This window comes from Lontra canadensis, unplaced genomic scaffold (genome assembly GCF_010015895.1).
Source record: "Lontra canadensis isolate GAN:19392208 unplaced genomic scaffold, GSC_riverotter_1.0 scaffold28, whole genome shotgun sequence".
Taxonomy (NCBI): Eukaryota; Metazoa; Chordata; class Mammalia; order Carnivora; family Mustelidae; genus Lontra; species Lontra canadensis.
The window spans coordinates 1,568,320-1,586,814 of NW_022631022.1; the positions used below are offsets into that span (position 1 = coordinate 1,568,320).

Consider the following 18,495-nt stretch of genomic DNA (forward strand, 5'->3'; position numbering starts at 1 on the left):
GAAGAAGGACAACTTCTCAAAACTCTCAAGGTGTTGGCCACACTGGCAAATTCTAAAGGTCAGTTGTGATGTGGTTAGATTAAACCAGCCTGGCAAGTTAAACAGAATATGGCAAGCCTTCTAACATTTTTTAATAGCTTATTTTCAGATTTCATGGTGTCAAGCCATCAAGTCAACAGGTAGTTAAAGTCAGAGAACCATCTCAAGTCTGATCAATATTGAGTTAATGCACTAACATTAAAAAAAATAAATTTCTAATTTAAGCCTAATGTTCCCTTCGCCCAGCCCAACGATTTGTCACTATGCACTGGGATTCACACTAATTGCCACAGCTCTTTTAGATTGCTCCACTCTTGTCCACAGTGTTGGATCAAAGGTCGTTTGTAATTCCAGTGGCTTCATTTCAGGCAAACAGCATTTTGCCTTGTTAGACCCCAAATTGGTTTTTGATTCTCCACTGTCCACTACCTTAAAATGACACTTTTGTGAGACAACTGCAGATCCATAAGACAAATTTCCTTTTGACTGAGGAGGAAACTTGGTTTGTTTGGACAAAAGAAAGAAAAAAACACACAAAAACCTGTGCCCTCTCCTTTAAAGACCTCCACAGAAATGAATGTATAAACTAAAAATCTAACTGTCTGAAGTGTAATCCAATGGTAGACTTTGGGAAATTAGCTTAGTGCTAATATTTTGAAGGTTCTCGGTGTTTCTAACTGGAAGCTGCTGCTCTAACAGACTTGTAGTGGGGGTAGGGTGGGTAAGAAGGCAGGCACATCCTGAAAGAGAGACAAAGGTGGGAACAAGATGGACAGGGGCTCTAGGTCAGCCAGAGAATGAGACAATAGTCCAGCGTAAGATATACATGAACCATGATTACACATCGGAGTCGTACAAATTCAGACAGTGCTTATTAAATCGCTCACTTAAAAATGTGGCCACTCTGTGAGGAAACAATTGGTATTTTGACATTATGTGTATTTTTGATTTCACAATGTGAACACAATTGACCAAATCTCTGGGGTGTGAAGAGGGACAACACTGGGAATGAGGCTGTGCATTTAGGAAGGCTGGTAGATGGACGTCATCAGCAAAGAAAGCCTCTGATCCCCCCACCCCCACCTTAGCTGAAGACCAGAAAGCCCTTCTTCTACTCATCCCACTCCACATCAAGCCGTGAGCAGAGAAAGTGAAAGACGATTCAATTTCCACACTGGGTCACTCCATGCTCTGGGTTGCCAGATGTGACAAATTACATGTGTGGGCATTTTGGTGTGAAGCTCTATCCACTGGTCTGGGCTGACAGTAGCGGCTCATTTAACTTGCCTCAGAAGGACCTGGAACTAGGGGCAAAAGGCATGAATTTCTGCCACTGAAACACCCACCTGACCTATAAAGCCTTAAATCAAGGGAGAACCAGCTGTTAGCCAAATGAACATCACAACCAGATGGCTTATTAAAAAAAAAACACAAAATATAAATGAACAGGTCTAAAGGAATCTGTCTGTAGGTAATTGGGATGTGAGATTATGAAGCTCTTTCCTGTTTTTTTTTTCCCCTAAACATGTAGAAGTTTTTCAGTACCAAGATAAAAGAGAAGAGGAGAAAAACTTTGTCATTAATATCAAAACTAACCCATCATTTAGTCTTTAATTTTTGGTCATTTAAAAGATTGATATTTACTTAGACATTTTTCTAAACCTATGGCAATGACCTTGGTGTTTTATTAAATTCCTTGAAAAGAGGTAGAGAACTGGAACATGGATTAATCTTTGAAACCATATTTACAGTTGCTTTCTCTCTGAGAAGGACAGCCCGTTTTTTTCTCTTTTTATTTTAGGTCACTTGTTGGTCATAGGCTATAGGTCACAGGCTTTTTTAGAGGTGTCCCTATGAACAGTACACACACACTCACTAACATTCACATATACCTCCCTTTTTCATGGTGTGGGCAGAACAGCAAAAACATGCCTGTCTCATACCAAAGGGACTGCATTTACAAAAGTAAAACCCGTTATTGTCCTCTCTGTAGCCTCCCAATGCATTTCCATAAAACACTGCTGCAAATAATCAAGCATGACCATTGACATCCACAAGATTGAGTTTTAGGAACCATTAAATGAGCTCACCCTCGTGGGAAGCCTCCTGCTCACGCTGGTCTAAAGGTAATTATTCAGCAATTCCTACCTGTGGTTTTACCTTGTCCCTATATAGTGTTTGAATTTCATACGCTGGTAAGGTCAGTTTTTTTTCCTCAGGAAAAGTCCAGCTACATATGTTTGATCCAGGACTTAAATTGTAATGTTAAAGTACCGACTTCACCAGATTCTATGTGCACAAGTTTTGTTTAAAAGCCATCTTAGATTAAACGGAGATCATAACTATATTCAACAAAAACAAAAGAGGAAAAAATCTCAGGGAGCATAATAACCCTTAACAGATTCTGAAATGAAAGGAATGACTCCTCCTCTTTTCATAGGTAAGGGGTTAACGCAGAGATATCTGAACTACATGCACACACCATTCAAGGGCAAGAACCTGGCAGGTCCGTGTCCTGAAAAACCAACAAGCCATAACACTCACTATCAAGTCAGACTCCGAGAACTCACTGAAATCCAAAGACCACATCGTCACACTGTAGGTCCTCCTGATGTTCACTCGACTGTTAGTTAAAATAATTACCGCCATTTGCCACCTGCACCGCAAGCTACGGAGAAGGGGGAAAAGCAGAACTTGCTGGGGCCGCACGGTGCAAGAAGGCGGGTGGTATTTGCTTACCTATTTTTATAAACGAATGCAAAGGCGATGTGAGCTGTGACTCAAAGGCTGAAAATTATATGTGAAATTGTGCTCTACCTGGTTCCAAACAATAAACTCGGAGAGAAGGGAATTTAAAGCTGGGTAAAGAAGATAGCGCATCAGTTTAAAATTAGCCAATATGAGAGGAACAAAGAGAGGGAGCCAGGGAGGGGAGAAGGGGGAGGAAGTGGAAAAAAAAATAGAACTACATACTGTGAAATGAACAAGTTCAGTTAGAATGTTCATCAGGATTTGGAAAATCATAATGCCATCTGCTACTCTGGACCTCAGAACATCAGGGATCTCGTGGGCCCAGACGCTTCCATTTCCAGGAGGAAGGAAGGAACTTACACTCCCTGGAACACTGCCTCCATTCTGGAATGGAGGCAACACCCCAGCCGACCGGTTTGGAATCTCTTTGAGAACATTTGCACTGTTCACATACGCATTTCCCCTGGTTTAGGGGAAATGAACGGCAGGCAAAATGATTACAGCAACTCGGCAGTGAGACCGAGTGGTGCCCCAGCCTGAGCTGCTGGGTAGCTGACCCTGGCATCCAGCTTGGGCTCAGGGTGTGTAGGTCCCATCATGGTGGATTAAATGAGCATTGTCCTACAGCTGGATAAGACTTCACAATAGAGCAACACATGTTAAATGACAGCAGCCAAAATTGGCCCCACCAGGCAACTGCCCATTCACAGAATGCTATTCAGAGGCCTCACCACCAAGAAATTAATTCATTAATAATACATCAGCCTTCATGGACAATTCAAAGAAAGCAACACAAAGCTACTTGTTCAATGACTGCCTAAAGATGCAAAATTTTCCCTGGTTTAAAAAAACCAAACAAACAAAACCCAAATCTAACTGACTTATTGAAATCTAAATCATAGGGATGTTTATGCTAATATTTTGGTTAGTAAAAAAAGAAATGGAGGAAGTCTATCTACTGAATTCATTCAGTGCCACGAGGAAATAATAAAAAAATACAGATTTTTCTTCAGCATTAGCTAGCTAACAAAAACTGAATTTATGTATCTGTGTATTTAAAAATTATCTTTTTTCCCATTTAAATGACTTTGTACATCCTTCAGGATGTACAGGAAAAATTTTGCTTTTAACTTATTTCTTCTGTTAAATTTTTAAACTCACTTTCTTTCTCCTCCCTCCCGACAACTCATAAATATGAATTAAATATAATTATAAATGAACAGAACATTAACTTTTGGATTACTGCTGTGTTTTGGTAGAATGTTAATGTCATTTCTAAAGAAACAGTTATTACCAATAGAAAAAGTAATTACTAAAGGAATCATGGCCTTAATGTTAACCTATTTTCAATCTTCAAACCAGCCAAATTGTATTAATTTAAACATACTGAACTTTTCAAAGGAGGTATTAGATTTCCAAAGGTTGCCTTACATAAAAGAAGAGTATCAGTTTCCAGGGTCCCAATTAAATATTCCCAACACTATGGGACACAGGTCTAGCTCACAGTATCACTGGAGGACAAGACTATTGTGTATCCACTTGTATTAATTTACCAAGCTTCTAATGCCTCGGTCACTAACTCACACATGGAATTGTGTATCAACACCCATGTACCTGAATCGTTAGAGTGGTCGCCACTGCGGTCAGAAGCTTCCGCCTGCCCAGGTCATCAGAGAGCTCAGGCCAGGGAGTCTTGTCTCAGGGTAATCTGCCTGCAGTTTTGTGTCATGAAAAGAACAGGCCAGCCTTTGGATGCTGGGAGCAGGAGACATGGACATGTTCCTTTTACTTTTTGCTAACTTCAGAAGCCAGAATTATGGCAAAGTCCCCCAGGCAAAAGAATAATAAAAAAAGAATGGATATTATTTCCTCTGGGGTTGGTTAATAACACTTTTTGAATTCCAGGGAGGTTTCTTTAGGCAACCATTTTCACCCCCACCAGAAACCCCCAGAGAGCACCTGCTATGTTCATGGCCCAGAAGCTTCTCACTTAGCCAGCCCCCAGTAACCTGTCTGGGAATGAGTGATTCTGCAAGAATGATTTTTTTTTTTTTTTAAGACAAAAGAGGGTTTAAGAGCCAAATCTTTTGTATATATATAAATCTTTCTAAAAGGAGTCAAGCTCCTTCCTGCCGATTTAAACAGATATGCAGAATAGAATTCAATTTTTTCTTAAAGTCCTGGAGTCATTCTTACAGACAGCGACACTGAACTGTGTTGCAATACCTCCATGCCCTGGGGGCACGTCTGCAATGCTTTCTAAGTTGTTTTCTCTTATAGCTTTTAAAATCATCTCTCCTTTTGATGCTGGGATGTTCAGCTGTCACTTTTTGCTTCCATCAAGGTCAGTCATCGGGTAATAAGTGTAAAGAGCCACATCCTTTGACTGCCACTCAGTTTCCTCATCTGTAAAATGGGGTGTTACGGGAAAGCAACATGTTTCCTTGGAGAAATGTCTTGTAAATCGTAGAAGTTAAGCCTAGACTTCTGAATATTAATAGAGGACAATGTAAATTAGCTAAGTATCTTCTCATAATATACTCTCTCTTACTTTTTTTTGGATTTGTTTTTCTGCAGTGTTGAAAAAACAAGTAGTAAGTTCTTATAATTATGCATATATTCAACAAATATTTCATTCAACAAATATTTTTAAGTGACCACTGGTTGTGAGGTACAGCATGAAGGCAGAAATGAAAAGCCTAGGAACTTCGAGTTCTAGCTGGTAAACTACATATAATTGGGTCTGAAACAGGAAAATAGTACAGTTTTTAAAAAAGATTTTATTTGTCAGAGAGTAAGAGAGGGAACACAAGCAGGGGGAGTAGCAGGCAGAGGGGAGAAGTAGCTCCCTGCTGAGCAAGAAACCCAATGTGGCTTGATCTCAGGACCCTGGGATCATGACCTGAGCTGAACACAGACACTTAACTGACTGAGCCACCCAGGCGTCCCTAATAACACAGTTTTAAATGAGGTGTGCAATACCATCCTATGAACAGAATGCTAATCTTCATTCCGTAAACATGCCCTTCCCTCTGTGGGACCCATGTCAGCAAGGGCCTGACTGCCCAAGCCACGTGCTTCATCTCTGACCCCCGCTCTCTACTCTCCCCTACATCCAATTACTCACCTAAGGCAGTTTATTCTGTCTCCTAAATACTCTTCAAACATGCTTAGGCTAATTAAAAGCCCTCGTAATCTGATCAGAACTACAGCTTCCTAACTGCCCTTTCCAAACATCTTCCACAACCCTGTCAGTGATTTTTCTGAAACAGAAATCCGGTTCTATTGATCCCATTTAAAACTTTCAGGGCCCTCCCCCAGTAAGGGCCTTCAGGCACAGCACATAAAGATTCCCTGATATATGGCCCTTGGCTCATCTCTTGATACTTTGCCAAGCACTGCAGCCCTGCCGCACTCCGTTGGGGCTTCCGCATCTGAGACTAACTCCTAACTGGCCCTTTGGGGTCCCATTCTCTGTAGAGACCTCTGGGACATTATCATCTCCTCTATCATCAGCTCTCTTGTCTGCATTTCCTAGCACCTTGTTCACACTGTTATTAGAGGAGTTAGATAGCTGCAAACATCATTAAAAACCTTATCATAAATACCTATTTATGTGAGTGGTTAAAATGAGAATCAGTGTGGTCCTCTGAGAGCTCAGAGCATCAAATCTCATACCACTTACCCTACATCCAATTTAGTTTAAAGTGATCTGTTTATATATGACTGTTTACTGGTCTCGTGGACTAGAGCACAAACATTTTAATGGTGGCAACTGCATTCCTATCCCCAATACCTAGTTCTGGGATTAATGCAGGTTTACAGAATGATTGTTTGGGATATAATCAATGGTTTTCATACTATAATCTATAGAACTTCGAGAACTTTTGAAAGTGTGCCAAGGGTGGGGTAGACATAGGGTGGAGGTCTAAGTCTCCCACCCTCTGAGAAAATCAAAATGGCTTCAAAGTCTAAAAAAATAAATTTAACACTGTGTGTGTCAAAGAAGACCAAGAAAGTGAAAAGAAAATCCACTGGATGGGAGGAGATATTCAGCTTCTTATACCTAGAATATATAAAGAACTGTTACAACTCAATAATGAGACAAATAGCCCAATTTAAAAATGGACAGTGGAATTGAACACACCTTTCTCCAAAGAAGATATTCAATGGCTCATCAACGTATAAATATATGTTCAACATCTTTAATTACAAGGGAAATGGAAATCACAACCACAACGAGAAACTACTTCCCATCCACCAGGATGACTATAATTAAAAAGAATCCCAGGGACAACTGGATGGCTCAGTGGGTTAAGCTACTGCCTTCGGCTCAGGTCATGATCTCAGGGTCCAGGGATTGAGCCCCGCACTGGGCTCTCTGCTCAGCAGGGAGCCTGCTTCCTCCTCTCTCTGCCTGCCTCTCTAACTCTTGTGATCTCCCTCTGTCAAATAAATAAAATCTAAAAAAAAAAAAAAAGGAACCTCAGAAAACAGCAAGTGCTGGCAAGGATGTGGAGAAATTTGAACCCTCATGAACTGTTGGTGGGAATGAACATAGTACAGTTGCTAGGAAATACAGTTTGGAAATTCATCAAAAAATTAAACAGAATTTTCATATGACCCAGCGATTCTACTCCTAGGTATATATATGAGAGAGCTGAGAACATATGCCCATGTAAAAACTTGCACACGGATGTTCATAACATCATTATTCATAATAGCCAAAAAGCAGAAACAGCCCAATGTTCATCAACTGATAAACAGAATGTGGTATATCCATACAATGGAACATTACTTGGTCATAAATAGGAACAAAATACTGACAAATGACTACAACATGGAAGTACTCTGAAAACATTATATTAAATGAAAGAAACCAAACATACAAAAACCAGATATTACATGGTCCAACTTCTATGAAATGTTCACAATGGGGAAATCCATTGGGATAGAAAGCAGATTAATCAGTGGTTGCCAGGGATTAGAAGGGACAGAGGAAGTGACTGCTAACAGATACTGGGGTTCTTCTGGAGTGATGGAAATGTTCTGGAACTGAGTTGTGTACTTTAAAAGGGTGAATTTTATGTTATTAAATTATTATTTCAATAAAAAATTTTTCAAAGAAGGAAAGATAGAATTATGTTTCTCTGGGCTGGCCTCTGTTCTTAGCTGCTGTGTTATAGGACAAAGGCCCTTTTCTGCTAGATAGGATGGACCTCAGTAGAAGAAAAGACAAACCTAGACCACATTCTGGTTTGTGTAGGACTAGCCCTGCCAGAAAAATGTGTGTTTTTTTGTTTTGTTTTATTTTTTTTAAGTTTACTCCAAGGAGCATTTACTGAGCCCCTGCTTGGGCCATTACGTCTACCAGGTGTTGGGATGAATTCCTGTGCTGGGTGACTTCATGATCCAGTGGAAGACCAACTCATGAACTAAATCTGATTTGGTATGGAAAAAACTGTAATAAAGCTGCCGAGCATTGGGCAGGAGCGCAGTAGGATAGAAGAGTGGGAAGGTAAAAGAGACAGCTTCAAGGAGGAGATGGCATTTGAGCTGGGCTTTGGAGGATGCTTAGGGCATGGACCAAGTGAAAAGGAAGAGGAGGTCATTCCAAGCAGCGGGGGTGGGCACCACCACAGGTGTGAAAGCGAGGGGCAACTCTCAAGGTCACTGGCTAACCCAAAGTGAGGCTGAAAAAAATATCGTGAGAGTCTCATGCTGTGCTAAGAAGTTTAGCTATTACCACTGGAAGCTTTGAGAGGTTGAGATCTGTACTCCCTGGAGGTGAAGTGGTAGGAAAGAAAAGGCACAGAGAAAAGCTTAGAAGCTTTTTAATAATGTGCTTTCAAAAGCAGACTCTTCCCTCCTTTCCTTCCCCTTTTCCTGGTCCTCAATCTTCTCATCCCCTTCTTCATGTGCCACCCTCTGCTAGAACAGAGATGTTAGCTGTCCCTTGATTTGCCCAGTTCATGTCCAAGTGCCTAGCCGTATGATTAACCTCCATCCTCTTCCACCAAATGGGCACTAGCAATCAAACGCTATTTTCTTTTAGCAATGGACATGTTTGCTGGCATTTCTAGAAACTATTAGAGGAACCTCATCTAAGTGAAGAGTTCTTGTGAATTCAGGTGTTTGGTGGTGTGGATGACTGTCCCCATTCATAAGGACTCTTTTTAGTGTCACTATCATGATGTAAAAATGCCAGTCAGCAGCTAAGTAAAGAGTGGAGGCTCTCATGTCTTCATTAAAATTTGTGGTTAAATAGTCATAAGACCTCACTGAAGGCAAAGACTTCTTATAAGTGGAGGTTTGTAATGATGGGCCATTATTATTATTATTATTATTATTACTATTGGCAATAGTCTGTTCCCATCTTAAGCTTTATTTTACTCATCATGGACAACCACACAGCAACACCCCTGCCACCCCAACTTCCTCCAGTTCTTGCCTATCACTCTGCTGGCTACTTTGTTTCCATCTTCCTTCCCCCATCCCCACTGTGGCCTTCTTGTCCAGCCCCCTTTCCTAGCCACAGACCTTATAGGGAAAGACAGCCCCTTCCCTACTTCCCACCCTGAGGTACAAAAGGTTCCTTTTCAGAGCTGCAGTTTGCCACCACTCTATCTATCGGCCTGGAACCCTGGCATTGTTGCAGTGATTCTACTTTCTTGACGGTGTCCTTTGACACACAAACATTTTACATTTCCGTGAAGTACAATTTTTTTCCTTGCTTATGCTATCAGGTGTCATATCTAAGAAACTGTGACCTAAATCACGGTCATGAAGATTTACATTTATGTTTCCTTTTAGGAGTTTCACAGCTTTAGCTCTTACATTTAGGTCTTTGAACTCTTTTGAATTAATTTTTATGTATGATGTGATTGGTAGGGGTCCAAATTCATGCTTTTGCATGTGGCTGTCCAACTGTCCCAGCATCAGTTGTTGAAAAAATGATTCTTTTACCATTGAATGGTCTTGGCATCCTCGTTGGAAAACAATTGAACATGAATATGTGGGTTTATCTCTGGACTCTCAATTCTATTCCAATGTCTGTCCTTATACCAGCACCATACTATCTTGATTATGGCAATTTTGGAGTTTTGAAGTCAGGAACCATGAATCCTCCAACTCTCTTTTTTCCCCCAAGACTGTTTTGTTCCCAAGTTCCTTGCATTTCCCTTTGCATTCTGGGATCAGTCCATCCATTTCTGCAAGAGCCCACTGGGATTCTGACGGAGACGGCACTGAATCTGTACATCAATTTGGGGAGTAATGCCACCTTAACAATATTAAGTCTTCCATTCCCTGAACCTGGGATGGCTTTCCATTTATTCAGGTCTTAAATTTCTTTCAACAGTGTTTTGTAGTTTTCCCCTTTTGTTAAGTCTTTTATTTGTTAAGTCTTAAGTCTTTTATTCTCTTTGATTCTTTTGATAACTTGGAACTGTCTTAATTTCATTTTGAATTAAAGGTGTATAGAAATACAACTGATTTTTGGGGCACCTGGGTGGCTGAGTTAGTTGAGCATCTGACTCTTGGTTTCAGCTCAAGTCATGAGCTCCTGGGTCATGAGATCAAGCCCAGCACTGGGTTCCACACTCAGGAGGGATTCTGCTTGAAGATTCTCTCCTTCTGCCCCCACTCATGGGCATACATGTGCGCTTTCTCTAAAATAAATAAATCTAAACAAAAAGAAATACAATTGATTTTTGTGTGTTCTTCTATCCTACAACCCTGTTGAACTCATTTATCAAAAGTTTTGTGTGTCTATTTTCCAGTGTTTTATATATCATGTCATCTATAATATAGTTTTGCTTCTTCCTTTTCAACCTGGATGCCTTTTTTCTTGACTAATTTTCCTGTGTAGATTCTCTATACAAAGTCAAGTAGAAGTAGTGAGAGTGAACATCTTTGTCTTGTCCTGATTTTAGTTGGGGGAAAGCTCTTTTAGTCTTTATCATGAAGTATGATGTTAGCTCTGAAGCTTTAGTAGATGTTCCTTATCAGGGTGTCGAAGTCCCCTTCTCTTCCAACTCTGTTGAGTGTTGTTGTTGTTGTTATTGTTTTTAATCAAGAAAGGGTGGTAGATTTTTGTTATATGCTTTTTTTACATCTACTGAAATGACCATGGGATTTTGTTTTCTATTCTACTAATATGGTGTATTATGTTGACCAATTTTCACTCGGCCAAACTTGGATTTCTGGGATAAATCCCACTTGATCAATATGTATAATTTTATATGCTGCTCGATTCAGTTTGCTGGTATTTTCTTGGGCATTTTTGAATCTATACTGATAAGAGAAACTGGTCCATAGTTTTCTTGTGAAGTCTGTTTGGCTTTGGTATCGGGATATTATTGGCCTCCTAGAAGAAGTTAGGAAGTATTCCCTTCTCTTCTCTTTTTTGGAAGAGTTTGAGAAGGATTGGTGTTAAATCTTCTTTAAACATTTGGCACAATGTTTCCATCCATGAAATCATATGGCCCTGGGCTTCTCTGTGTGGGAAGTTCTAAAAAATTGTATTTACTTGTTATCAGTCTACTAAGATTCTGTATTTCGTCCCGAGTCAATACTGGTAGTTTGTGTTTTCCTATGAATTTGTCCACATCATCCAGGTTATTCAATTTGCTGGCATATGATTCATGTCATTTTTTTATACTCCTTTCTAATTCTGTAAGGTTGGCAGTAAGGAGCCTGCTTTCATTCCTGATTTCAGACATTTGAGTCTTCTCTCTCTATTTGGTCAGTCTAGCTAAAGGTTTGTCAATTTTGCTGATCTTTTCAAAGTACCTACTTTTGGTTTCATTGATTTTCTCTCTTGTTTTTCTATTCTCTGTTCTGTTTATTTCCACTCTAATTTTATTATTTCCTTCCTTCTGCCTGCTTTGAATATGATTTGCTCTTCTTCTTCTAGTTTCTTCCAGTAGAAGGTTAGGTGTTAGATTTGAGATCTTCCTTCCTTTTCAATGCAGGCATTTACAGCTAAAAATTTCCCCCTGAACATTGCTTTTGCAGCATCCCATGAGTTCTGGTATGCTGTGATTTCATTTTTGCTCATCTCAAAGTATTTGCTAATTTCCCTTGGGATTTATTCTTTGTCTCATTGGTTATATATATGCTGGCAGTGTATTGTTTCCATATATTTGTATTTTCCTTCTGTTTTTTCCCTCCTGAGCCCATTGGCTCCTCAGCCAGCTGTCCATTTAATATCCGTACTCTGTCTATGCCACTGTGCTCTATCAAAAACCCTGCTCTGCATTCACCTTTCTTTAGAAAACCTTCCTGGAGTAAGCAAAAGAGATAAACTCTCCAGCAGACCCACCCAGATGTTCTACATAGAGTGCTATGCCATGACATTCCTAAGGCCAAATCCTTTTTCCTTTCTATTCACAGCAGGGAAGAACCGTCAGTGTATCTCAGAATTATTAAGCTAGCACCTTCAACAATCAAGCCTGTTGTCTGTGTACACACCTGGCCCAATCATAGCTCATTACTAACCACTAAAAGTCTGTGCTTCTATTTCAGAATATAAATTTTGGGAATTTCACAAATCTTGTTTTTTAAAAAAAATTTTAAGTTTTTAAAAATTAAAATTTTTTAAAAAATTTTTTACTTGAGTACAGTTGACACACAATGTTACATTAGTTTCAGGTCTACAACACAGTGACTTGACAACTCTATACATTATGCTATGGGCGCCACAGGTGTAGCTACCATCTGTCACCATACGGTGCTATCAGTATCATTGAATATATTCCCTATGCTATAGCTTTCATCCCTATGACTTATTCATTCCATAACTGGAGGCCTGTACCTTCCACTGCTCTTCACCCATTTTGCTCCCCCTCCCCTGCCTCAAGCTCTGGCAACCACCAGCGTGTTCTCTGTATTGATGAGTCTGTTTCCATTTTTATTTGTTATTTTAGAGTCCACATATAAGTGAAATCATACAGTATTTGTCTTTTACTGCCTGACTTATTTCACTTGGTATGATACCCTCTAGGTCCATCCATGTTGTCACAAATGGCAAGATCTTATTTTTTTTATGGCTGAGTAACATTCTGCTGTGTGTGTGCATGTGTGTGTATGTGTGGGTGTACACACACACATCTCTTTACCTATTCATCTATCAATGGACACTTGGGTTCTTTGATAACTTGGCTATAATAAATACTGCTGCAATGAACACAGGTGTGCACACATCTTTTCAAGTTAGTGTTTTTGTTCTCTTTGGCTAAATATGCAGTAATGGGATTACTGGATCATAGGGTAGCTCTATTTTTAACTTTTTGAAGAACCCTCCATGCTGCTTCCCACAATGGCTGCGCCAGCTTATATTCTCACTAACAGTACATGAGGGTTCCCTCTTCTCAACATCCTCACCAGTACTTGTTATTTCTTGTCTTGTCTTCTTGATTCTAGCTATTCTGACAGGGGTAAGGAGATAGCTCATTGTGGTTTTGATTTGCATTTCCCTGATGATTAGTGATGTTGAGCATCGTTTCATGTGTCTGTTGGCCTTGTAGTTCTAAGAAATCAACACTTTCATGTAGAAGATATTTCTGATCAGGTATAAGCACGACTTAAAAAGAATTCACTTTTTACTAGTAAAGTGAATAAACAGAAGTCTAAATCAGGGATTTGCTAATTGTCTTGCTGCACACCTACAGATGTTAGATAGGAATTTATTTTTAGCCATAGTATGTTTGAAACGTATATACTAAGACTAACAATCTACTTTTCTGGTTGTCATATTTCAGACAATCTGAGTATTCTGAAACACATCTGTGAACTTAAAAACGATTCACAAGAAGGATTCAAACCATTTTTCCTGACATTTACCTTTTTTCTTTTCCTGACTTGGGAAGCTCCTAGTCATCCTTTAAGACCTAGCTTAAATGCGACCTATCCTGAGGGGCCTCTCCAAATCAGCCCAGTCCCTGGGTTCTATAGACACACTCTACTCTGAACCATACTATTCATTTCTGCGTCCGTATCTTTTCCAAGGCTGTGAATGACTTAGAGGCAGGCTCAAGGGTGAGGTCCTCATTTCCATCATTGCAATTCCTAGCACCTTAATCCATGGATGGCCTCTACTAGTTGACCCCAACCAGCCTGGGATTTGGTGACCCAGAAATCATTGCTGTATCCCTACCTGCCACACCAATGTGGCCAATCCTTTGTCGCCAGCCAAGTCAGAACCCTATGCACGGGAGAGACTGTTAAATGGCATTGCAGCTTCCTGAGTCCCAGCACACGGTACTGGCTCAGGATGTGGGACAGCACTTCTGCCTTTCCACTTTCACTTACACACCTAGTCTGCAGTTGGCCTGGGTACCTTGCCTAGAAGCTCAGTTTCTCTCAAGGCTTGGAGGCTGTCCTCACCATGGTCTGCTCAACTTGGGCTATCCAATAGTGGGAACTTTTGGTAACTATCTGCCAAATGAATGCACACAAGCCCACCAATTTTACTTCATTAAAGAGAGGCAAGTCTCTGTCTGTCTTTTCAGATGAGCTTTGACTTTACACATACCATTTGGGTTTCTGATTTCATCTGGTACCTGCTAGCTTTATTAGGGTCACTGTCAGGAGAGCAAAGACTGAAGACAGATGATTAGATCACTGGGGCAGCAGGCAGTCACTGTCAAGGACAAAGAGTGACCAAAGAAACCAGACAATCACAAGAGAGAACCCTGGAAAGCATCAAGCAGAGCCATGTAAGAGTAGTTAGCCTGGGAACAAATGACTTTATACATGTCAAGAGACTCAAGCATATCTCTGAGTGCCAAGGTCAAACACAGGCAAAGGGTTGGTAAAATTCAGGTAAGCCCCACACGGTTTCATAGTCCTAGAGGTTATCGATACATCAAAGTTTAGTTCACTACCATGTTAGCTCACTACCAAGTTTAGTTCACATCAAAGTGTAGTTCACAGTCACTAACAAGGACCCGAGTCATCACATGATATTCATTGCACACTGTCAACAGGCTGCCAAGAGTGATGAGTTTTGGAAACACTTCTTTCCTAAAATGAAAATCTCACTGATGTCAGAGTTTCAAGTGGTAAATCTAGATCACAGGGGCCGTCTTATTCCCCAAAAATATCAGAAGGCTACAGCATCGTGCCATACATAGACACTTGCCTCTTAACAACTAATCAAGGACTTCAAATCACAGGTACTCAGGGCCTAGAGAGGGCCAGAGTATATAGCAATTTTAAAATAAGAAGTTCTTTTGAGAGAAGCAAGTCTGAGGCATTGACAGTACCATTAAGAGATCACCCGTATCCTGCACTAGCCAGCTCCAAGCCAGATGAACTCTGCCTATGGAAACTGAACTGGATTGCCCGGATTTCTGACTGGAGCTTGATTCTCTTATTACCTTGACTATCCTTCCAGTTCCTGATCTGCAGTCCAAATTTCATGTTACTGATTCTTACTCGTGTTTAACTTCTGGTGTCTCCTGATTGGACATCTGGTAGCTAGCTCTGGCTTTGTTTCATGAGTCTACTTCCTGACTCCCGCCCTGACTCCCACCCTTCACCTCTAGCCCACCTGGCTTTGTTTTATAACTTCCTCACTGTTTACCAGGCCATGCAAGAGGTCAAGCTGCATCCACATAATAATGAAGTATGTCACCCTGGGTTTTACTTAGCTATTTTGTACATGACTCTGAATATAGCCATCTTGTTTGAACTAGGCTCCCTTTGGGGTGGTACTTTTTCATCTGACTTTTCTCTAACAGAAACAGTATACACTATCACAGGACACACATTTCAAGATGGGACATATTCCACACCCAAGGAGTAACATGGCTCAAATCCTAGCTGGTTATATTCGTGCAGGAAAAGAAGCCCTACAATCAGGTACAAATGAAGATAGATGACTCATAGCCCTCTGGGATCTAAAAGGGCAGATTATCCCTGGAAGACATTACAGAAGTGGTTCTCAAACCTGAATGTGCAGAGCGTTACCTGGGAAGCTGGTAAAATGTAGATTCCTGGCCTCCATCCCTAGAAAGTCTAATTCAGTGATCTGGGTCCAAGAATCTGATGCAATTAGTCCCGAGACCACCCTTTGCAAAACACTGTACCACAGCAAGGAGAAGCCTGACAAATATGGGACAGACAAGCACAGTAATTAACATCCCCCTCCCCATCCTTTCTTTCTTAGAAGCCCTTATGCCCTTTTCAGAAAGCAATCATCTGGTCAATTGTTTCCTAATACTCATCACTGAACAGCAGTTCAGTTCCAACATCAATTTATGTTTGTTTTAGTAAATGCAATGGGCATTTCCCAAGTTTCCATAAAGAAGGTATTTTAATATGTCTTTTGGATACGTGGGAAATGGTGTCTAAGTGATATTTTTCTCTCAACCGAGGAAGAAATGCTATAAAGAAAAACATACTGTTGAAGTTACACACTCTTGTCCTTTCCACACACCTCCCCGCCTTAGAACATCTCCTTGGGATAATTTCAAAAGTCTCGGGATATTGCCCAAATCAAGCAAGTAAAAGATTTTCAATTTAACAGTAATCACTGCTGCTTTAAATAAGGAATGAAAATATCTATTTGATTCAGAAGAACTTGAGATTAGCTCCCCAGTAATACGTGTATTGCTGGTGAGGAGTATCTATACTTGAAAGCTCTGATAACTTAGGAGCCTGGCAGAACAGGAACAGGAGAGTCCAGAAAACTCAGCAGGCTGCGCATTTGACCGGGTAGGCCCAGTTTCCCTGGGCCTGGCCCTAAGCAACCCTGAAGGGGGACCTCAGGAAAATCAGTTTAATTGGTAGGGTTCTGATGGGGATGGGATGCTTTTGGAATCTAAGATGACAGAAGATATTGATGAGCTATTAGATCCAGGGGGCCTGTCTGATATTTGAGATAATGGGACCTCCATTTGTTTCAGGACGATGCCTTCATTTTTGTACTAACATGGTTTATGGCTTGCAGGGGATATATGGACTGACGGATGCAACCATTAAGGATGTTAGAGCCCCATTCTTACTATTATTGTGATATTTGTGCGTGCTTGTTTTTTTCCTAGGAGGATCTTTATTTTTTCTCCCAAATCTCATAACTGGTTATACAGATGTTTAATTGAGAGGAATAATTATGAATTACGATTTGTTTTTTTCTTTCAAACTTTCCTATCTGAATCATTTATCGCCTTTATTACAAGTGTTTTAAATATTGTAAAGTTAAAGTTTAAAAAATAAACATTGCTGGTAGGCAAGCCCAAGCCCAGAAAAAGTGTTTTTAAAAAAACATTAATGGTTCTTCATTGAGAGCTTCATACACTGGAAGCCTTGTGTTCTGCTAATGTACAGAAAAACAGACTTTAAATTCAGAATAAGGAGTCGAAAGAGTAGACTGAGAAAGAGAAGCAGGGAGATTAATTCCAAGAAGGCAAAGGGACCACGGAGCTCAATGGACGGGATTATCAGAGGTAGGGTAACTTAAAATGTGAGGATTCCCAATAAAAGCACAAGAATTTAGGAATGTATTCTAGGGGAAAACGACTAATTAGGAAATAAAAGCTGAACTGTTGACCTAGAGCTCTGGAACATTTTTATCACCCTGCTATGCTTTGGGTAAATAAAGCAAGGAAGAGAAATTTTATCCAGCTTATGTCTGCTGTTCAACTCTCACCCTTGACTACTGGAATGACTTTAAATATCTGCTCTGGAAAAAAAAAAAAGATACCACTTTAATTTCCGGCTCCATCCCCATCTGGCTAGGGAGACGATGAATTAATATTATCCTGTTTTGTCTTTAGGGCTTCCAATACCCCCGAGGACCAGCCCGTGGGACAGTCTGTTTGGGCAGGGACTCTGGGCCAGAATCCGAAGAGTGGGATTCAGGACAAGGCCAGTCCACGTAACACAGCTCAGAGCCATACAACACAACTTGCTCCGAGGATGTCGGGCACTGTGCTTCATTAGGAAACAAAATATAAGCTTTCCACACCATTAGGAATGACTTTAGGAGTGAAAGCACATAAGACGATGCCTCACCTCATCAACAATGCACTGCAGAAGCTGGAGAGGCTGCAACGGGAAAGAAGAAAGGAAAAAGTATTAGCCTCGATGCAATATCTTTACAGTGGAGTGGAAAGAAAAAATCATTAATGCAATAAAATATAGCAAGATTAATCAACAACAGCAAACTCTTATAAAAACATTGATGCTCAGGATGTTCTATTATTTCTAATGGTACCTAATCTAATACAGGCAGTTAAAGGTTTGCATTTCCTTCAAAATGCAATTTGCTAAGTTTAAAACAAGGCATTCAAGCATGCAAAGGAAGCAGCCATCAGGAAAAAGAAAAGTGAATTTTTTTCTGAACTCATAAAGCTTACCATTAAAGATCCCTGGTTTTTCTGAATCTGAAAAAAGGCAATATGTAATTAGCATGTCATAATCAAAATGACTCACTTGGACACATTATGATCACTGAGAGAAAATTATTGCATTGCTGGTGGCAATTTGTGGGCATGTGTTAACACAATTTACATAATGAAAATACACAAATGTTAATAGCTCGCTTCTCATTTATAGGCGAAAGTCAGCAGAATGTTAATTTCACACAACACTTTTTAGTACCCTCCAGGTTGTATTAGAATAGGGAGGAAAACCATAATCCATTTCAAAAGGCTGTTTACGATTCAGATATAAATAATGTTTTATATTGCTAGATTG

General features: G+C 40.2%; 1 protein-coding gene across 9 annotated transcripts in view; it reads right to left on the reverse strand.

Moving 5' to 3' along the window:
- Positions 1–18,495, reverse strand: part of MAP2K5 (mitogen-activated protein kinase kinase 5) — a 249,466-nt gene that overhangs the window by 46,435 nt on the left and 184,536 nt on the right. For 6 of the 9 annotated variants that reach the window (XM_032864619.1, XM_032864617.1, XM_032864620.1 and 3 more), the window contains 2 exons: positions 18,156–18,182; positions 17,812–17,844 (listed from right to left, as the gene is read on the reverse strand). In XM_032864619.1, coding sequence (XP_032720510.1) covers positions 17,812–17,844; positions 18,156–18,182 — 60 coding nt within the window. The remainder of the gene's footprint in view (positions 1–17,811; positions 17,845–18,155; positions 18,183–18,495) is intronic. The other 3 variants (XM_032864618.1, XM_032864622.1, XM_032864615.1) reach the window with 1 other exon arrangement.